At 42.3% G+C, this 22,855-nt stretch overlaps 1 protein-coding gene across 2 annotated transcripts in view; it reads left to right on the top strand.

Moving 5' to 3' along the window:
* The window catches only part of CPLX1 (complexin 1), a 134,886-nt gene that overhangs the window by 62,070 nt on the left and 49,961 nt on the right, over positions 1-22,855 (top strand). For both annotated transcript variants that reach the window (XM_084503904.1, XM_084503903.1), the window contains exon 3: positions 20,613-20,788. In XM_084503904.1, coding sequence (XP_084360030.1) covers positions 20,613-20,788 — 176 coding nt within the window. The remainder of the gene's footprint in view (positions 1-20,612; positions 20,789-22,855) is intronic.

Here is a 22,855-nt window from a genome sequence, read left to right as displayed (position 1 = left end):
TGGTAATAGTTCGGATACAACTCTGTGAATACAAGTGTCCGAAGGAAAGACTTTGCCTACATAGAATATCTGTTTATCATGGGAAAAACAAACAAACAAACAAACAAAACCCCTCTTTTATAGCCTAATATTGGAATCTCAGATTATGAAGCAGTGATTTTATATGTCAAGTGAATATGGTGCTCCTTTCTTCAAGGCTATGAGAGACACCCTCCCTCTTTTCACTCCTAACAAGTTGCTGTAAAAAAAGCAGGATGCAATCCCAGACAGTTGTACTGGATTTGGTACACAGGTATCTAAAGCCACAAGCTATACTTCTTGCCCAGGGCAGATCTGTACCGTAGTGCAGAAATCAAGTTTTTGAGTCTGTCTGCCCCCTCAGAGCCTGTCTGACAGATACGGCTTTCAAACCCTGCATTTTTTGTTGCCCAGATAAGGCAACAGATGTGACTGTGACTCTTAGAGAAAGGTTCATGGAGGCTGCTTTGTACCCTCCTGCTGTACCCTCCATTCAGCAGGACAGCAAGAGGGACAGATTGTGCCTCTGAAGAACAGGCTTAGTAGACCTACAACACTAGATAGCAGTTCTCAGAGGGAAAAAATATATTCCTATGAGGTATAGCTGATGTCTGAGCAGTCCTGACCACTGTTTGCAATACTTGCTCTAGAGCTCAAGAGAAGAAATTCTGTGAAGGGGTGAAATCCTGTGTTGATTAGGTAATGAGCTGTTCTGGTGTAAATCCATAGGAATTCAAGAAGTCAGAGGTACAGTCTTACACAATGATTTTCTGTCTTTGTTTTTCAGCTTTCCATTTTATTTATTTATTTTTTTTACAGCTAAGTAGGCATTCATAAGTGTTTTGTTTCAGGATTGCATTGTTAGCTCTTTCATTTATGTAACATTTCTGTGAGCTGAGGTATATCTTGATTAAAAAGTTTGCTTTCCTCATACTTAAATAAGAATGTGAAATCTCAAGTTGGGCAACATTTCAAAGTCTTCTATAGAGAAGTTCGAAAAAGTAATTTTTTCTTCTGGCTTAAAAGTATTCAGTGCCCTTCAATTCTCTTTTGACTCTCCTGCAGTAAAAAGAAAGTACAGAAATGACATCAATTATTTTTCTTGCCCAATTATCTCCTGATCCCTTGAGCTTTTCTGAGTAATTCTATAGACTGAGGTAACTCCATACCATGCTGAAAAATGCATGGATCAATAGCAGACATGGCCTATATATTAATACGGGGGAGAGAAACAGCCGCTGATGGAAGACTGAAAATAGAACAAGCACAGCTTCTACAAGGCTGTAAGGTGACTTGCAAGAGGTCTTTAGTCCCTTGGTGTTTAACAGCACTGCGGGGCTTCTGTCTCCTGAAGTAAATTACTATAAAATTCTGCAAGAAACTTTACTTCCCTTCTTTTTAGAGCATTTGTGCTGAGATCTGCATATTCTTTGGAGGTCTGCAGTAGATCTGAATTGTGCATAGATTTGCAGGGCTCACTATGGTGAAGACCAAATGAGACACCATGAGGCATCGAGAACAAACCTATTTAGATTATTTTCCTCTGTTCTCCATGTATGTAGCTTCCCTTCTGAGCAATCCATGAAAAGGGATATTGAATCAGGCTTTTTATAAAGTTCAGGGTTTTGCAGCTTGGTCTTGACGCAAGACCCACAGAAGTAGATGGCAGGTTGGGCAGTTGCTGTGACCTCTTCTCCTGATGGCCTTGCCTAGGTTTAGTGAGTTATCCAATATTCTTCCACACAGTAAGCAAATCCTTCCTTCCTCATGTTTTAAGATGGGGTAAATCTTTAGACTATATTATAAATGGAACTTCCTTTGAATATAGTAATAGTACCACAGAATTTCACTTACCTTTCTTGTGCTTTTTTGGACAGGAGAGGACTGTCATCCTTGGTATTGGATTAGAATATGGCCAGGCTGTGGCTGGCACTTCAGGTGGCCATTTGGGCCTTTCTCACTCAAACTAGTGTCACTACTTGTGCTTCAAAAAATTGAGATGCTTTCACTTTTGCATCCTTGGAACAGGCTGTGGTACAAACTTCACGGTAGTGTCAGGTAGGTGGAATGCCCTTAGATTAGTCAGCAAGTGAAAACAAAATGAAACAAAAACAAAAATCAACCAACCAACCAACCACCACCACCACCACTGACAACCAAAAAAAAACACAAAACAAAACAAACAAACAAAAAAATAAAAACATGTACCTTAGGTACTGTCTCACAAATAGGTTTCTGTGAACATAAAAAGAAAGCAGACATTGTTCTGAGGGTGTTACCCATTGGAGTCTTGAGGACCCAGATTCACAAATGTTGAGATGAAGGAGAAGGCCTTACCCTTAGAGTAGAAACACGCAACGGAAATGCTACATTATTTAGTTTGGCACCAGAAAATATTTCTTGCTGTTCCCAGATATTTGAAGCAAATGGTTTTACCGTGGGATGTCCTTAGTCCTGAGAGATGGTGTTCTGGTTGTCAAGAGTATATTTACTGCTCACAGGCTGGCAGGACCAAGTGGTGAAGATTTTTTTTTTTGTTGAGGTGTTCAAAGAGTTGCAAACAGTGGGATGAGATTCCTGAAAAGTGTTTGCATAAAATGATGAAAGCATAAAGTCACTGTGGTGGAAAGGGAGAAGGAAATGTGGAGTTCAGAGTTGTGGTGATCAACATTAAAGACTGAAGCAGAATGTGGTGAATCTGAAAAGACACAATAACCAGGACAAATGCAGAAGCTGTGCACACTCAGTAAGAAGGAATAGGGAAGCAGCTTGTGACACTCTCAAACTACCTCTAGGAACTTCTTCAGGTCTCCTTTGATACAGACTTCAGAGGACTTGCAGTTCAAGCTGCAGATCATATTGAATCTGCTTCTTGCCAGGACAAAGATTTTACGGTTTCTAGGTGAAATACAGTCATCACAGAATAACTCAACAATCACAGTTTTGAAAATAACCTCACAAACCGTGCCTAGTTGCTAAACTTGAAGCATGATCAACACTTAGCAAACTTTTCCTTTAGGTTTAAGGAATTAATTTCCTTTATGATTAAGAGAATTATTTTTCTCCTTTTATATTCTCATCCTCTCTAAAACCTCTGGTTATTTGAAATGTATTTTCAGCCTTCTCTTTCAATATGAAACAATGTAATATGTTAATGACTGCCTTTTTTTTTTTTTTTTTTTTTTTAATAAAGCCATATGTTTCAGAATGAAAGAAACATAACTAACTTCAGATCTTAGTTTTTCATGACGATTTTTGTCATCTCAGATCTCTTGAGTGCTTTGAACTCAGCAGGGTCCAGACGCTCCCACACTGCTTTCTCTCCACCTTTCTGGGATCTTTTTTTTTCAGCTTTCTGAAAATAGGCCACTTAGTGACCTATATGGATTCCTTGAAAAGGCCAGGCAAACATCTTGCCTAGTTTAATAGCAGCAAACAAAACCAAGTCCATCAGAGAGGCAACTGCACTTAGAAACCATCAGGCAGAATGTGCTAATTCTTTCATGAACTAGTTCTATCTACAGTTGATAATAGCTGTGAATTATGAAGATAGGTGTCCAGACAAGCAAGCTGACTCTTTGTATGTTTGTTTCAGTAGACTGGGATGCTTGGTGCCGCATTCTAAGCTCGCCTGAAAATAGCTGCACATTGTCAGCTCGTTTCAGGAAAACTTTATTCCTAAAGTTTCACTGTTGCCACAGAGGAAAGGCTGTGAGATGTGTGGCTATGTGGTGGAAAAAAAGGAGACCCTACATGTTGTGTGACTTTTTCATGAATCAAAGACAGTCGTAATTAGGGCAGCAGGAGGTGAGAATGGGCTTAGAGCATCTGCAGGGCTACTCTGACATGGCCTAATGGTTGCATGGAGGTAGCTCCCTCAAGCCATGATGACGGGTAGGCCCAGGGGTGAGTAGCAGGAAAGGGTCAGCCACGGCAGGAGTGCTGGAGGAAAGCAGGAAGACATGCCTTGTCAAATAACCTCAGAGGAGGGAACAGCCTCAACAGGGCTGTGCAGCTGGTGACACAGAGCCTCCCAGGACAGATGTCACTCAGGCGGTGCAGGGGCATGGCTTAGGAGCACCTTGTGTGCGATGCCCAAACCACACTCCTCTGCTTCTGTTGTACCAAGGAAGCGCTTGCAGCACCAGTACTCCTGCACTGCACCTCCACGCAAAAGACACTGCAAATTACAATGTTCCTGTTCTTCGGGGATATGTTTGTGGACCCCTTTGCTGACTCTGGGCCAGCCTTGGCAGTTCTCTGCAAGGGCTGGGAAAGATGACACACTATTGCCTTTGCAGAGGGGACTTTTCAGAATTGACAAAGAATCCTGTCACTTCAAAAGATGTCAAATCTATTAATGAGTCTATTGGGGTTATGACATGGATGTTTTTAGAAGAATAAATCCTCCCTCCCTCCCTCCCTCCCTCCCTCCCTCCCTCCCTCCCTCCCTCCCTCCCTCCCTCCCTCCCTCCCTCCCTCCCTCCCTTCCTTCCTTCCTTCCTTCCTTCCTTCCTTCCTTCCTTCCTTCCTTCCTTCCTTCCTTCTTTCCTTCTTTCAGGGAAGGTGGAGGCTCTTGATAGCTTCTGTTCTGATAGTCCTGGAGACACACTTTGCCTTTTACTGTCTCAATTTTGCCTTCTGGATGGATTTGCCTGTTTGGGGTTTTATTTATTTTCCATCATTGCTGCATCCTAGATAAAACTCCCACATAGACCTGAAATAGCCCAAGCTGCAGGGAGAAAAGGGAGCTAGTCTGGCTAGCAGATACAATGTTTGTGTGTGTGTGTGACTGTGTATGTTATGTTTCTGTCTGGGGGTGTATGAAGAACCTGCTGAGAGCAAACCAAATTTAAAGAGCTTCTTTCCAGGCCTGATGTGTCTGCAATCACTGTTACTTCCTGCCTATGGAAGTTCCACAGGTTCTCTTGAAAACCTTGTGTCTTCTACTTGGAGCCTTTATCTAGTAATCTTCAGACTTGTGAAAACATGACACATAATTGAATCATAGCATAGAACCATTGAATGGCTTGGGTTGGAAGGGACCTTAAGGATCATCTGGTTCCATCCCCCTGCATTGGCAGGGACATCTCCCACCAGACCACGCTGCTCAAAGCCCCATCCAGCCTGGCCTTCAACACCTCCAAGGACAGAGCATCATCCACAGCTTCTTTGGGCAACCTATTCCAGTGCCTTCCCACACTTACCATGAAGATTTTTTTCCTTATATCTATCTAATCTAAATCTACCCTCTTTCAGTTTAAAACCATTACCCCTTGCCATGTCATTCATGCCCTTGTGAAAAAGTCTTTTTCCATCTCTCTTGTAATCCCCCTTTAAGTATGGAAAAGCTGTAATTAGGTCTCCCCGGAGCCTTCTCTTCTCCAGGCTGAACATTCCCAGCTCTCTCAGCCTTTCTTTGCAGGAGAGGTGCTCCAGCCCTCTGATCATCCTCATGGCCATCCTCTGGACTCACTCTAAAAGGTCCACATCCATCTGGACATATTTTCCCGTCACTGGGGACTTCACCTGATTGCCATGACTTTTAAAACATGATGGAGAATGCTTTGGCAACTACATCAGCCAAACTACATTCAGGACCCTGGTATGCATTTCATTGGGCCTCTTAAGAGTTATATTCAGGTTTGTCAGGTGGTCTGAAAACCAGTATTCACTCACTGTGGGAGGGAACTCACTCCCCCAGTCCCTGCCTTGAGGTTCGGGAACTTGAGAGCCTTGAGAGATGTGGGAGGATTGTCAGTGATGACTGAGACAAAAGAAAAAACAAAGGCAGAAAGGATGTACACTAATATTTCTTCAAGCACAACTTGATTGAATGTAATAAAATGGGGTGTACTGCCACCTAATCAGAGCAATAGCCCATTCTGAAGAATATTTTTCTCTGTTTGGTATAGTAACACCCAACTGATAACACTGTAGCTGCTGAGAAGGATCACAACACCAGTATATTGCTATGCCAGTACTAGCAAGCAACCACAGTTCTTGAAGTGCATTAAGAAAATATATGAAGGGGCACAGATTGTCTTTAAATGGTTTCTGCTTCTTCTGACAGGAAAATAATATCTTCAGTTAGAAAGTATTACAGCAGTTTAAACTTGTCTTCCTGGTATGGACAGGAGCACAGTGATACCTCCTCAGCAGAACTCAGACATGTGGGAAAGGCTCATAATGTTGAAGGTCTGGTTTGCAGTCCTTTTAAAACTTTGCTGTATGAAGACGTTGTGTTTCAGTGATGGTTTATCATAGAATCATTAAGGTTGGAAAAGCCCTCCAAGATCATCTGGCCCAACCACCCTCCTACCACTGATGTCACCCACTAAACCATGTCCCTAAGCACCACGTCCAACCTTTCCTTGCACACCCCCAGGGACGGTGACTCCACCACCTCCCTGGGCAACCCTTCCCAGTGCCTGACTGCTCTTTCTGAGAAGAAATGTCTCCTCATTTATAACCTGAACCTCTCTTGTCTGAGTATCATATCCTTCTGCCGCTAGGCTCCCACAGGGCTCTCCTTCAAAGAAACATGCTTTCCTGGGAAGTCTGCTGGAGCTACCCAATGGGGAAGCAACTGAGGCGGTCCTAACATCTTACTGAAATGTCTGACATTCTGTTTTGTTTTGCTTTCTTTATAAACTAAGAAAAAAACAAAAAGTTTAATTATCAGACTTTAGCATAACTTTTTGAACCTAATCTGTATATTCTGAGTACCTTGGAAGACAGAAACCCATGTAATGAATAGCATATAATGTTCTTCCGTGGCAGTAGATATATATGACTTGCCTCCCACCGGAGAGAGAAGTCATAGCAGGGTGTTATTCTCACTATTTCTTCAGTCTTATTCCTCCTTTCAGATGGGTTTGAGCCTGCTGCCTGTTGTGAAACACTGCGTGTATATGCATTAACCATGTCACCAAAGATAGTGTGTTGTGTAGTATTGTTCCAACCTCTGCTAACTTTTCTTTAAAACAACAGGGAGTTTCCTATCAGCAGGATTGTCTGACAGGCTGATGTTGTCTAGGCTTCCTGGGTAGGCTCATCATCTTCATCAATCAGAAACCATGGGGAAGACTCATTTTCCAAGGCAACAGGAGAGTCAGGAATATGTCATCAGCATGAATTTCAGACTGCCATAAGGAAATCTATTAAAGCATCAGAGATTTGTACACTTTGCAACATGCAATTTTTATTTTTTTTATTTTTTCTCTTTGTTTTCTTTTGGTGTTGGTTGGTTGGTTTTTGATTCAGCTGTTCTTTCCTTTGTCTCTTTCTTGGGGAGCTGCACAGTGAATGGAAGTGAATGGAAAAATAAACTGAGACAGAAGACAACTGCTGAGCTACATGTGATTTACTTTGCCAAAGTGACTAATTTCTTTGAAGCAGTGAAAGGAGAATGAAACAATTGTAAATCCCAGGCAAATAAATTTTGTGGCAAGAAGACCTGCTTCCAAGCTCATTTTTCTTTTGTAACTAGGAGGCACATATAACTTCTGCTGGGATGCTGCAGTGCAGGTGGACTCATGTGAACAAGGTGCCTTGACTTTTCCATCAGTAGAAATCCAGCTAACAAGTACAGGAGAGAATTCTCCTCCTGAAGAAGATGTTTCCACTTGGCCAGAAGACTGTTATCTCAAGTTCTTTGACTATCAGGAATATACCTCTATGGAAGGGACCCTGAGAAGCTGGCTTGTGGCAACAGGACTAACAGTGATTCTTTAGAGCTGTACCCTTGCTTTATTATAGTAGTCAGGAGGACAAAACAAGCATTTGCTGGGAATTATTTATCAAAACAGGAAGAGAAGCTCTGCCACCATGTTTGTGGTGTATAGGAAGTTGCTCCTTCTTTTCAGTTGTGGGTTGGATGGGGTGCCCCCCTGAGACTGGGACTGTACCTTTCCAAGTGCAGTAACAAAAATCTGGCTCAAAAAGATCTGTCTCTGAAGGCTTTACCATTTAGGCAGTGAAAAGGGCTGAAATTCTTGATAAAGATGAACGAGGGTGCTGTGGTGCTCCCCCCCTAAGGTGCAAACAGCAGGTCTGTAACAAGGGCAGCAACAGAACCTCCTGTTCTGTTAATCTCTTTTAATTCTGTTAATATTAACCTCTCTTTTAATCCCTTGCCCAGTAACAAAATCTACAGTCATTTCTTCTAGGCAAAAGAGTTGTACGGTACAATGTTTTAAAAGAAGAGATCATATGGTGGATGGCCGATTACTTTGGTGTAATGTAGTTAAAACGACATTGATAAAACCTGTTTGACAGTGGACACAATTTTTCATTTTTTATTTTTAACTAGGATTGCACACAGTTTACAGAATAACTAGAAGTCAGCCTGTTGCCTTCCAGGTGTCTTTCTGGACAGTGGTCAGATTTGCACTCTTCAGCTGACAGCTTAACCTGATACACCAGGATCACCCCCCATCATATCTACATTCTTTTCATTTCTGTTAGTGTCCCTTCAGCCTTCACCCAGCAGGGACACAGGAGTTGAATATCCTATCAGTGCTGGGTGCTGAATGCTGATGCGATTGTTGGTTTCATTTCAGGCTTTTTGCTTTTTCTTCCTGCTGCCTTTACAAGGATTTAACTGATGGAAGTTAGGTAAAAGAAGGCTCAGGAAACCCGCCTGCTGCCTGCGTTTGTCTCAGGAACAGATATACCTCCTCCTGGCCCCTTTTGACACATCTGTGGTGCCTAGTCCTTGTAAGGTGGTTTTACCCTGCTACATGGTTGAACTCCACCACAACTGCTCTCTCACTTCCCCTGCTCAAAGGAAAAAAAGGAGGGGAAATAAAATGGAAGGGGCTCAAAGGCTGAGATTAGGACAGGGAGATCACTGACCAATTACTGTCAGGGGAAAAACAGACTCGTCATAGGGAGATTAAAATAATTTATTGCCTATTACTAGCAGACTAGAGCAGTGAGAAACTAAAAGCAAACTAGAAACCCCTCTCCGCCATCCACCCTCCTCTCCCCAGGCAGTGCAGGGGCATGGGGAATAGGTGCTGTGGTCAGACCCTGATGCTTTGTCTCGGTCCCTCTCTGCCCTTGCTCCCCATGGGGTCCCTACCATGGATGCCGTCCTTCCCCAACTGAGCCTGCGGGGGCTGCCCACAGGCAGCAGCTCTTCAAGCACTGCTCCCACACAGCTCCGTCCCACAGGGTCCGTCCGTCCGTCCATCCATCCATCCATCCATCCCCCCCCAGGAGCAAACTGCTCCAGCACGGGTCCCCCACGAGTGGGCAGCAGCTCCCCCCAGACCTCCTGCTCCACGTGGGCTCCTCTCCATGGGCTGCAGCTCCAGCCCGGGGCCTGCTCCTGCGGGGGCTCTCCATGGGCCACAGCCTCCTCAGGCCACATCCACCTGCTCCACCGGGGGCTCCTCCACCCATGGGGGTGCTGCAGCGTGGAGATCTGCTCCATGTGGGACCCATGGGCTGCAGGGGGACAGCCTGCTCCACCAGGGGCCTCTCCCTGCACAGCCCGCAGGGGAACTGCTGCTGCCTGCCTGCAGCACCTCCTGCCCTCCTCCTGCCCTCCAACCTGGGGATGCAGGGCTTGTGCTCAATTTTCTCAATCCTCTCTCCCAGCTGCTGTTGCAGAGCAGATTTTTCCCTTCCTTCAGTCTGGTCTCCCAGAGGCACAAACCGAATCACTCCCTGGCTCAGCTCTGGCCATCAGCAAGTCCCTTTTGGAGCCATCTGAAGCTGGCTCTGCTCTGATATTGGGCAGCTGCTGGGCTCTGCTCACAGAGGCCACCCCTGAAGCCTCCCTGCCACCAAAACCTTGCCACATAAACCCAACAGAACTGAAGGCTCATGACATTTTCTTCACCAGTGGGCACAGGCATCAGCTCGGAATGGGGAAGGGAGAGGTCTCCTTTAATATATCTTTTTTATTATTTTTTTTTAGTATCTGCATAAATTATGCAGGAGTGGAAGTCTTTTATCTTTGGAGAGATCTGTGACAATAAAGTGATGAGCTACCTTAGCAACACAGAGCATCTTTCTGGGGCAGGCTGGTCAGTACATATGGTTCTGTGTACATTGAGTTTTTGATGTACATCATTAGATGTTTCTGTGTATGACTGGGTTGGAGGTGAAGGTGTGCTCCATAAACACTTATGCACAGTCCAATAAAGCCTTTTGTAATGATGCTAAAGTATAAGTTACATTCAAAGGGTCACAGAAAGTCTTTATCCTTTGAGCAGGTTTTCTTGTCAAATCTTCAGTAGGTCTTCCTGGGTGCACTCAATGGTTTTCCAGCCAGTCTACCTGCAGTCAGTAGGAATATTACTTATACCAGTGATTGAGGTAATGGTCATCCTTTTTTAAGGGCTTGTGTGCCTACAAAGACAGTAGCAAAAGAGCTTCATCCTGGTTTGAGTGTTGCAGAAAGATGCACTCAGATGAAAAAGAAACTCATCTCCTGCAGAATGTGAGATGTGTCTATGTGTGAAACCTCGATTTTTTTTATCCTTTCAAAACCAAACTGCAGCAGACTGAATCAAGAGGCCTCTCCCAACCTTAAAGTTTCTTTCTGCTGCAAAAACTTTACCCCCAGTTCAAAGGAAGGTGGTAATCTTCCCACAGCTTCTCTCTTCCCACAGTTGCGTTCTACATTTGTCTCAGTCATCTGAGCATGTAGCACCATCTTGTAGTTCCCGAAATGAAATGGTGTCATCTTACGACATTAATAGCCATTTGGCATACAAGACATTTATGTATCAGAACATAATTGTTCATGCTGCCTTGTAGGCTTCATGAGAGGCCACAGAGTAAAAAGAGAATGAATGAAATTCCACTAGGGAATATAAACTATTAGAGCTAGGAAGTGTGCTTATTTTTTACAGCAGAGGAGGATTGCAGCCTAACGAATCAACTGAGGTGAAAATTTCACTGCTCAGAGGCATTAAGTTTGCTAAATCAAATGTACACAGCACAAAAAGAGGTAAGAAGAACACTGACTCTGATGCATACAAATGAGATAACACTGACAGGCCATCAACGCTGTTTGACATATTTCACAATTTGATTGTAAAATTCAGTACTTGCTTCAGTATGGAAACACCCCTATCAAGTTATTCTGAATAACTGATGTATATTAGCCCAGTGGCTGCCTCTAGTTTGTTATGAAATGGAAATTTTGATTGGCTATGAAAGAAAAGAAAGAGAGAGAGAAAGAGAGAAAGAGAGAAAGAGAGAAAGAGAGAAAGAGAGAAAGAGAAAGAAAGAAAGAAAGAAAGAAAGAAAGAAAGAAAGAAAGAAAGAAAGAAAGAAAGAAAGAAAGAAAGAAAGAAAGAAAGAAAGAAAGAAAGAAAGAAAGAAAGAAAGAAAGAAAGAAAGAAAGAAAGAAAGAAAGAGAGGGAGGGAGGGAGGGAGGGAGGGAGGGAGGGAGGGAGGGAGGGAGGGAGGGAGGGAGGGAGGGAGGGAGGGAGGGAGGAAGAGAGGAAGGAAGGAAGGAAGGAAGGAAGGAAGGAAGGAAGGAAGGGAGGGAGGGAGGGAGGGAGGGAGGACAAGGAAGGAAGAAAAAGGAAGAGAGAGCTCCATATATTCAAAATAGTTCGCTGTAGGTTTAACAGTAGATCTGACCAATGTCACCTGAAAATTATTTCTCCATATACATTGCTTAGATTTACTGAAAGAGATTTTTTTATTTTTATTTTTATTCTTGTTAGAGCAGAATTAAAAGGACCTAACGGTAGTGCAAAGGAATAAATCATCTAATAACTGGAAAAAAAAATCACTTAGATATATGGATTGATATTTGGGAGCTAGAAAGAGAAAAAAGAAGGGAGGTTTATAACATCCATTTGTTGTACAAATGCGTGAGTGCCATTGGGATTAGTTGTTGGTTTGCGTGCAAGTACTGTGCTCTACACAGCTCTACTGTACTCTACTCTGCTCCACACAAGAAACTACTACCGTGCGGAGATGGAGACTTCTCAGAAGGAAAAAAAATAGCTAAGATTTTAGCCAAAACAATTAGGCTGATGATATAGGCTGGTGAGTGAGGTCTTGCTCTAAAAAGACTGCTTTATTTTATCTGCTGAAGAAGACTGTCCAGCAGCTTGCAAAGTAGAAAGGTTGTTATATACTGTTCATGTTGTCTGTCTCATTCAGTTTTGGGCTGAACATCTACAAGGTGAACACCAGGAAAATGCTAGAAAAATCATTCCTGGAAAATTCTGTGTACCTCCATGTGGGTTTATGTCAAGTATGAAAAAGGCCTTCAACATCAGCTTTTAAAATCTGCCTTGGTGTGTGCATGGGAAATCAAGCATGCCCACAGTGGTGAGAAGTAACATTTGTCTCCAAATAGCTGGAGTTCCAAATACCTCCAAACACCCTTAAATGTTTCAGGTACCATTCTAAAGAATTTGCTAAACTTACAAGATTGTTTCCCAATAAGAAGACCTCCGAGCAATGCAGTTTAGCTAGGAGGTTAAAGGGACAAGGAAAGAAAGACTGAAGTAAAGTGCCACAGACAGAGAAAGCTGACCTTGCAGAATGGCTGAAGCAAAATTTCTTAGAGACCGTAAAATATCATCTGCTCTGGGTGAACATGGACATTCAGAGCAAAAACCTGCCTGTGTGAGTGGGGGACAGGATCATTTGCTGAAGAAGGCAGTGGGAATGGCAAAGTTGCGGAGTTTTTTTGTGTTACAGCCTTAACATAGACCAGGGATTCTGCATAATAGATATTGTGTACACAATCACCTTGATGTCTTGATCCCCCAAATGATCCCCTAGTATCTAGTCACAGTGATGGTTCTGTGAGTAGCTTCTCACCTTTTCTTCTGTCTGTTTTGGCACCTGTATGTTGGATATGGGCCTCAGGGAAGCATTTATTCTAGATGCTGGATATCCTCAGTTTATGTCTTTCCTGGTCAGTTGTAATTAGGGACTATTTTGGATCCCAGTATAAACACTCAGAAAGCAGAAGGGAATCAGTCAGTCCCACCAGTCTGAGGAAAAGGAATTACTACAGATGCTGAGAAAATCACAGGTAGAACAATAATGTGGAAAATGAAGAGGGAGGTAGAATGAAAGAAGACTGAAAGCAGAAGACCAAGATTATACTGCAGTGTGGTGAGCAGTGCAGAGCCAGCTACCTGTTGACTGCAGCCTTATTCGCTGTTTTGCTGCTTTTGCAGTCATTTGATAGCAGGTCAGATAGAGGGCTGGCAGGAATACCATAGATCAGTCTGGTCCTTGGGACAAAGGGTAGACCAGACTGGTGCTTTGTATTCTCATTTAGTTGAAAGGATATAACCACTGGGGCAGGGAGGGAGAGAACAAAATCAAAAAACAAATCCATACCTTATAAACAAAGTAATCTGAAGCTTTGAGTGCTCCTTTTTGACTCCATACTCATGGCTGTTTCGATAACTTTGAGAGTACTCATGATCCATAGCTTCTCACTTTATGTGTTCAGACATTGGGATCCTTCCAAATTTATTTTTCTGTGATGTTTCAGAAAACTTAACACTGAAATGGGTAAGCATTTCACTGACCCAGAAATAAACCTAAGACCATAGCTTGGCCCAGGGAGCAGAAGCAGAGATTGACATGCTCTTCCTCGGTTGTGTAAGACTTCAACTGAGTAGATCTGGAAGAGTGAACAGAGGAGGAGCTCCATTTCTGCTTTGAGGTTTAAAATTCATTAAGAATTTCTTCACTTAATACAATCATAATGATTCTTACCAGAGATCCCCACTGTACCAAAAAGAACAGAAAATGGACTTTTCAGAGATGTTATAATTTCTCAAGTGAACTCCTTAAGCAAACTTGGCATCATTTGTTTGTTAACAAAAGAGGAATCAGTAATGTGTTTCAGTAGGTGTATTAGTTAATTGATAAATTGTGATGGTTCCTTTGGAGCTATTCAGTACTAATGTTTACACACAGTATTTTGTTCACACAAGTACTATTTTTGAAAAGCGTGTGATACCCTTCTGAAGGGCTGTTACATTTTTATTGACATTTTAATAGGAGAAAGTCAATCTTTCTTCAGCTGAAAGATTTGGTGTGTCGTTTACCTTTTTTTTTTTTTTTTTTTTTCTTCTGGAAAATAGTATCTGATGGCTAATAAAACAACAGAAAGAAAAGATCCTGCACCTTTATCTCCCAACTGACGAAGCAGGAGACAGATATAAGAGGAATCTTTGTTCTTGTCACTGATAGGATGTGCAAATATTTGCAAGGAAACAGCTTTCTACAGTGAGCAAGGAGCTATACTGGTTTGTTTCAAAACATTTCTAAAAATCATTGTTTTGTTCTACTCCCAAATGGATCAAGAGCAGAGATAGGACTACTTTTTGTGCTTGCAAAGTACAACAGGTTGATGTGGGAACAGGCAAAAAAAAAAAAAAAAAATTATTTCTTGGCTATTCTCTTATACTACAATGGTATGAGGAAGATCTGTGCTTCTGAAACAAGTGTGACAGCCTGGATCCCTATGTGCCAAGCCCCTCTCTGCTTTCCCCCTTTCTGTCAATAGGACAGAATGACCAGGCTTTCTGTAAGGCAGTCATTTTGGATTATGTATTTTGTAACCTCTGTTGTTCATGGCAACTTTGATAACTTTCTGTTGGGTTGTACCAAACACTGCATTGAAATGGGCATCACCTGAAGGAAGTGGATGCAAAAAAAGTAAGTAGGAGCTGCCTTACAATGTGTGCTTCTAAAAAACATAAGCCTGGAGGGAGATTGTAATTTAATTTCTTCTTTATAGCTGAAGAGGCTGATGAAGGGGGTTGTAGCAAGGTATGTCTGAAAAGCTCATAATACACATATTATAAGTCTTGGAAGAGAACCCAGAAGGGAGCACAGAAGATGTGCCTGGACAGAGATCCTGAAAAGCTCAGTTCACCCAGTTTCCTTATTGCCTTCTCCTCCTGTAAACTAGTTTTGGGTTTATACTCTGATTGTCTCCAAACCAAGACGTATATGTAAATCCGGATCTCAACTTGTTGATTAGATCATAGAATCATAGATCAGCTTGGGTTGGAAGGGACCTTGAAGATCACCTGGTTCCAACCCCCCTGCCATGGGCAGGGACACTTCCCACCAGACCAGGTTGTTCAAAGCCTTATTCAACCTGGCCTTGAACATTTCAAGGAATGAGGCAGCCACAACATCTCTAGGCAACCTGTTCCCGTGCCTCATCACACTCATAGTGAAGAATTTCTTCCTAATTTGTAATGATACTCACCAATTCTGACTGTTTACAAGTCATCTGTTTACTAGACCAGAGTAGGTGAATATGCAGCATGCAGAGTAAGACACACAGGCCAAGGAGTCTACATGAGGTATCGGGAAGTAGGTAGCTAGGCTCACCAAAAGTGGTCGTGTGCTTTTTCTGCAGCCTGATGCAACTTTGGTCTCCATGTGCTTGTCTGCAATTCAGGCTTTTTGGGAAGCCTCACTCGTATGAAGTGAAAGACAGAGGAAACCAAAGAGCATAGTGGGCTTCCATTTGCTGTAACATGAAGTCAGATAGTCTGCACATGTGGGAACATCTCTGAGCAGAAACTTGAACTTAGCCATCCTTGTTGGGAGCTGGATTTCACCCTAGTAATGATAGCCACTCTCTCAGCCAATCTAGTTCATTTTACACTAGCATACGTAATGAATTCACTGGAGGAAGGTAAACTGGGTGGAGATACAGTGTCATATGTAAATGGTGGCATGGGAAAACAAAGGCACAATTTATATTTTGTCTAAAAGAATCTCACCTACTGGTGTGTGTTTTGACTGCAACAGAAGATAAAGTTTGTGTTGCAGCAGCCAGAGGGAGTAATTTGTAGGTATTTCTGTAGCATATAAGGGGTTTGGCCAGGAACACTTGGACAAGATCCCATTCCTTTGGATATGATTCACATTGCAATAAAAAAAAATTTGCATATGAAAGTACTTTGTTTAATGAAGTCTTCAGATATATGCCAGTCCAGACCTTCCTGCCAAATTAGTGATTAAGTATCTTGACTTCTGAGTCCCATAGTGTTTGCTACAAGGCTTTTTTCTTAACAATAAATTCTCCTTTTTTATGAGCCTTAACAATAAATAAAATGGGAGAAGACTTCTTGTATACCATTCTATACAAGACTTCTGTACTTGTATATGTAAACTGGTATATGCACTCTGGCCTTGATGAATAAGGTCTCTCCCCAGTTATATCACTAAGATGTTCTCAGTTCTGGGGTTCTGAAGTGTTTCTGCAAAAGGGACTGACCCATTCCTGCTCCAGTGTGATTAGCTGCAGATGTTTGGATGATGGCATAAAAACCATGCTGTGATTTAAAAACTAAGGTATCAGTTGTCCTGTCTGCTCAGTCTAAATATGGTTCAGCTACAAATAGCACCAAAACAGCCAGCTCATGTGCTTCCTGTTGTGTAAGGCAGGGCTAAATGAGTTGCCATCTTTTATTCTTTTCAAAGTGTACAGTTCTGACTGGGAGGATATTTTCAGAATAGTTATTGAATGTTAAAGAGAGAAATGTATTTTTAAGGCTACTTTTTTCTGGCCTATGTACAGAAGTTTTCACCTGCAGAATTTCCTCAGGGCATAGCTGTTTCAAGTAACCCTCTCATTGCTGCTTCTGACACCTGTGATTTAGAAGGGGAACTTCTGTGACATCCTCTGGGATCTAAGCACACACATATGCAGCCCTCTTAAAAGACAGGCATGGGGTGCTATTTATCTGCTTTATGAAATGAGCTTTGTGGAAAAGAAATTCTGCTGATGTGACTTAATTACCTTACCTGAAGCAATGGCATGCTAAAATTTCCATCATCCTTTGCATAATTAAGGATACCCAAGTTGTTCATATTAATCTCTTTCTCTGTAAGTCATCCTTAGAAATCCTGTTCCATGTAGTTTTTGCAGAAAGTATTCTTTCATGTCAACATTTAGGACTTTTTTTTTCTTTAATTTTCTTTTTGAACATGCAACAAATTGAGCACCACAACTTATGCAAGTTGATTTATTGAGTTCATGTTTTCTCTGTAAAGACTTGATTAATGTCAGTGAACAATCAAAGGGCCTAAGGAGATGGTGCTCCTGTGACTGAGGTCATGAAGTTTAAGAATTTCATTTCTATCAGTTCAGATGCAGGATCAGTTTAGGTATGCACTTTTCACCCTTGTCTGTGCAAAATTCACTTTCATTTACCATTTAAACCACTTACTTGCAAGGTCTTACAGAATCACTGAGTAAGTGAGGTTGGCAGGGACCCACAGAGATTGTCTAATGCAATCCCCTTCTCAAATAAGGTCTCTTAGATCAGGCTGGTCAGGGCTCTGGCCTGTGAGATTTTGAACATCTCTAGAATGAGAGACTCCACAGCCTCTTTGTGCACCCTCTTTTTTTTCCCCGTGTTTAAATGGAAATCCCCGTATTTGTGTATTGTATCTTGCCTCTTGTCTTGTCACTGATCATCACTGAGTAGAGCCTAGCTCCTTCTTCATTCCCTTTCATCAGGTATTTACGCATAGTACTGAGACACCCCTTGAGCCCCTGAACCTTCTCTCCTCCAGCCTGAACAGTCTGAGCTCTCGGTCTCTCATTGTAGGAGAGATGCTGCAATCACTTAATCATCCTAATGGCCCTTTGCTGGCTCACTCCAGGAACTCTGTCTCTCTCTTGTACTCCAGATAAGCTCCAGATAAGGTCTCACCAGGGCTGAGCAGAGGGGAAGGATGAGCTTCTTCAATCTTCTGGCAACATTCTTCCTAATGCAGCACAGAAGGCTGCTGACCTTCTTTGCTGCAAGGATACATCGTTCAGTAGAGCCAGAAAGGTTTGCCCTTGTTTTACTTCCTTTAAGAAGTCAGGATCAAAAAGCTGTCCTGGAGTTTCGCCATTTCTGGATTCTTCCTGTGCTCTTAACTAGGGATGTTGGATATTGTGTTGATTTGAAGCTCTACACTGATTAGAGATCACTTTGGCATTCTTTGTCTTTTCTTTATGTCAAGGTGGATGTTATGGTTGGGATGTGAAAAAAGGCAAGAAGACCAAAGCTTACTATTTAATAGATTTGGTGTTTCCTTCCCCTGTGTCTCGTTGGAAACTTCAGAAGAAGGCATGAGGGCAGAACTTCTCTTTCTTCTAGCTTGTGACTGTGATTGCAGCATCTCAGCTGGTACACGAGTGAATTCTCTGGAGCATTCACTGCTCAACAGCTTAAAACAGAAGCTGTATTCCAGCAAAGCCCAAAGTTTAGGAGGATAAAGGAGACAAAAAAAAAAAAAAAAAAAAAAAAAAAAAAGGGGGGGGGTCTACACCAAAAGTAACACAAGATATTGGAAGTAAAATGTAGAGTAAAATTTTGTTTCTCAAAATACATTTCCTTCCAATTAGTTAGCAACAGTACCACAATGCAGCATTCCACCCATTTAGAAGGTGCCTTTGAATTCTGGGGTGATTTAAGAGCCTGTGAGGATCCTGGAACTGTATTGCCGTTCTTGTAGGTGTCTCGTGTTCTGAGTGGCTGTAAAATCAAATGCTTAACATATTCAAAATCTTCGTCTTGTCTAAGAGATAAAAGAAAAAGAAGTCTATGCAATTTTGTTTCTTATATGATGAGCTGAGCTGACATTATAACTTAATGATAGCCTGGAATCAGTGCTTAGAGAAAAATAAATCATCTCTTTCTGCTGCTGAATTCTGGTTCGTAAGTAACTGGCATATGACACTATCTGGGTAGCTCTAATTGGAGGGAAGCTAAAAAGAGATAAACCTGATAGATTGTTGAACCCAAAGGAGTGGGATAATCAGCAGAAATGTTTGTTGAGGGGAATCCAGAAATTAATTGGTCATCAGTGTTTTATACACAGAAAAGCTGTTTAGCGGTGCCCCTCTTACAGGGATGAATGACCCAACAAAGTTGCATTGCCATTCCTCTTTCTGTCAAATTCTAACAAATTTTGCTTGCAATTTCAGCTGGCCTTTCTTGCATCCCAGAAAAAGAATCATCAGCTGGGATGAGTGAATTTTCTATCAAAATTCTGGAGTCTGGGTGGTCCTCTGGTGACCCGGGAGTTGTACTCAGTGATCCGTGTGGGTCCCTTCCAACTCAGGATATTCTATGATTGTATGATTCCTGTATTACTCTTACCCTTAAGTGGAGGAGGCAAAATATTCATTAGGAGAAGGCTGATAGTAGCAAGTGAGTATAAATATTTCAACTGTATTTTATTTTTTCTTTTGTGTCTGAGAGTTGTTGACACATTTAAAGAGTAACTTACAAGGGAGAGACAAGGGATTGTGAAAACCTCTTCCCCTCACTTAGCCTTTATGAAAGCCAGCAAACAATTATTTGAAAGGATTTTATCAGTGTCTCTTTCCAGCCTAAGCCTTTGAAAAGGCCAGATAGCTTCACAATGGTGAGATGGGAGAGGCTACATGTGTGCATGTAGGTGCAAGTGGGTGTATGTTTCAAGGTCATCCCAGATTAACTCAGCTAAATCTCAGCCAGCAAAGAACCAACCTGAGGCTTCCCTGATGCAGGAAGTAAGGACAGTAACCAGCTACCTTCAACCTGGAATAGCCTTCCTCCAGGCTGAAGGTGCATTTAATAGTAAATGTGCAGAGTGCTTTCCTGCCCCAGGCAAAGTTCAACACATCTCTCAAAGGATATGCATCTTCTCTTCATCCACATAAACAGGTTTGATCCTGCTGCAGCTTTGCAGTGCCCTTATGATGAAGCATCACAGCAAATGGGCTACCCATTTTTCCAGCCGCCGCCTTCTTCCCTAGCTGGATGATTGCCTGAGTAATAGAAGTATCTCTGAAACACGGGGTGAATGGCCTGCGTGCAGCTCTGTGTGGACAGAGGGGCATGCAAGAAGCCTCTCCACTTGTGTGGCTGTGCAAAGGCTGTCCAAAATAACAAAAGGCTGTCTCAGGGACATACAGGGGCTGAGAATTTGGGACAAATTCTGTACTAATTCTGTAATTCTGAGAATTTGGGACTAATTTTTCCCCCTGCTGTATACATGGGAAAGAAAGAGAACCAGGCAGAGCCACGATCCCACTTGCACGTTAAGCATTAGAGGCAGTGCTGTCTGAGGTTAGATGAGAGACATGCAGAAATACTGCTTCATAGTGATACATAGTAAGAGCCTAGAAAGTATCAACAACAAATGTCTGCTGGTGGTGTGGGCTTCTACCTGTCACAGGATGTGTAATTTCTGTCATCAGTGAGTTGATGCTATGATTCTATGACTCTATGAACCTTTGTTCACTTAACTTAGCCGAGGGAGTGAAACCACCGTGTGGATGGCAGCTTGCCCCCTTCAAGACTGCAAGCCAATTGTGTTTCCATCATTCATGTCTACAGATAGGGTCTGTTCTTCTTGCTACTGTGCTGCTCACACGTGCCAGGTAACCACCGAGGACAGGTTGGGTCCTTTGCCCACTGTGGTCAGTTTGCCTCCTCTAAAATGTGGGAGAAACCTTTCCAGACGCAGAGGGAGTTGAAGGAGTTCCTGAGTGTGGGGAGGCAGAGGGAGATGGCATCATGATGGTTTTTCTGCATTTTTACAGGGCTTTCTCTTATGCTTTTTCCTAGGGGCTACCAAAGACATGGGGAAGATGCTGGGTGGGGATGAGGAGAAAGACCCTGATGCTGCCAAGAAAGAAGAGGAACGACAGGAAGCCCTCAGACAAGAAGAGGAGGAGAGGAAAGCCAAATATGCCAAGATGGAGGCTGAAAGAGAAGTTATGAGACAAGGGATCCGAGACAAGGTAGGATCTGGCTTTCAGTACACTCTGGGTGACTTTTAATGCTCAGTGGAGAACTGCTATTTTCAGCTGATTTGTAACCAGTTCTCTTAGCACCTGGGTAAAGCCAGGTAATTACCTTGCCACAAGGAACTTTCTAATCTTGTGCACTGTCCCTGGAGGTCTGTCCTTGGTTAAACACACCTCCCACACTACGAAGCACTGCAGTGGTGAAATAGGGAGTGAAGATGAGGGGAGAAAACTGTCTGGTTTTCTCATCATCTATTCAATACTCACTTTATTTTGAATGTTACAGGCTTCTCTATCCCTATAAGTGTGCTCTCCAAGCTTGCTTTTGTCATTTATGAGAAGTGTCATCATTCACTGTGTTTCTGAGAGATAGTGTATAAGTATTTACTGTTCAATGTATTGCTTTAGAGCCTTTATTTGTGTTGATGGTTGAAATGGGACCAGTCTACTTTACTTTTCATATTTAGACTTCCGCTACTCACTAGGGAGTCATTTGAGAAAAGACAGGCATATCTGAGGATCTTAACCGTTGGGAATCCATTCTTTTACTGAAGTTAATGGTTGATTCCTGCAATATTTAGTGTGAAAAGAAAACAAATAATGATGAGGATTCAAGATGAGATTGAAAAGAAATATATGAAACAAACCTTTACTAGAGAAATAGCTTAATCTAAGATAGCTGAATCCATTGATACCATGCATTAGCTTTTAGGGATCTACGTGTTCACAGAGAAGACAGTTTTGCTGCCTCACCCGCAAGACCAGCTCAGAATTGTCTCTTTAGAACAACTGAATATTGTTCTAAAGCTCAGATAACTTGGAAATTAAGATAACATGGAAGCCTTGGTCTCGTGTTGTGCCTTTCTCTTTGCAGCTTACCTACAAACATATCTGTGAGAAAGCTTCAAGTCTCACCACAGAGTTGATAGTGACAGTGAGTAAAAAAAACCTCTGTCAACACTGGGCTGAAACTCTGACACAAGTCTTGTAATTCAGGACAGAAGCATGGGTAGGATGGATTGTACTGGTGGCATAGTGCATCTTGGAAAGAGGTATCAAGCATTATTCTGCAAATAAGGAATTGGGGGTGTAAGCTTCTAAGAAGAGATAGAACTTAAAGGCAAATGTCGGGCTGTGATTCTGCCAGAAAAGGTATTCATATGGTCATTAAAGAGAGGGAGTTAGTTACAAGGCAGACGGAACTTCCACCTGGTCAAAATGTTTTGGTTTTGTAATGTGAATATATATGTGACTCTGTATGTCTATAGTGTAATATTTTAGTATAAATATGTGTGCAGTGTGTGCTTAATGTGCTCTGTGTAAGTGTTTATAAGCAATGACATGGGTGTGAATTATGCATTAAGAAAAAGAAGTGTGATGAATTTCTGGGATGCAGGCGGGCATGATAATGTTTTTCTTTTTACGGCCTTTAAAAAAGGCATGCTAATACCTTTTTGTCGCTGCTCACTGTCCATTCTGCTATACCACTAGATTGTTCACCAAGATGGATGAGAATTGCATTTTCCTTGATGTTCGGTAAACTGTTGTGACAGCATTTAAGATATCTTAGTTATTCTCTGTTACAAATCAGAGGTGACCTAGACCATAATTCACACATTCAAGAATAGGTTGCCAGACAGCCTGAGATGGCTGAAACGTCCAGCCAATGGGGATTTCCTTGTGATATTCTCAGCAATTTAGGCTTTGCTGAGTTAGGCTGGCTACTAGGTGGGGAAGTCTCTTGGAAATTTGTTGATTCCTAGGCAGTATTGTTTTGTGTGGCAAATGGTTGGCTCTGCAGAGGGAGTTAACGGGGGTCCTTGAAGGAATGTTAACCTCAGTTAGAGCTTTGGATTGCAGCTTTTCTAGTAATGTGGTGGGCTACTCTTGAGATTAATAACAGGGGAGGATACCTGGGTTGTGAAAACACAGGAGCTCCATTATTGCCTATGGTTTTCTTTCTCATGGGATAATCCCAGGTAGTATGAACTTTGAAAGAGGAAGATGTTTTCTGCAGAATCAGAAAAGACAGATAAAGCTGTAGAGAGGAGCAGTTTGGGT

The sequence above is a fragment of the Aythya ferina genome, assembly GCF_964211825.1.
Source record: "Aythya ferina genome assembly, chromosome: Z".
NCBI classification, from domain to species: domain Eukaryota; kingdom Metazoa; phylum Chordata; class Aves; order Anseriformes; family Anatidae; genus Aythya; species Aythya ferina.
This window is presented reverse-complemented; position numbering and strand designations above follow the sequence as displayed.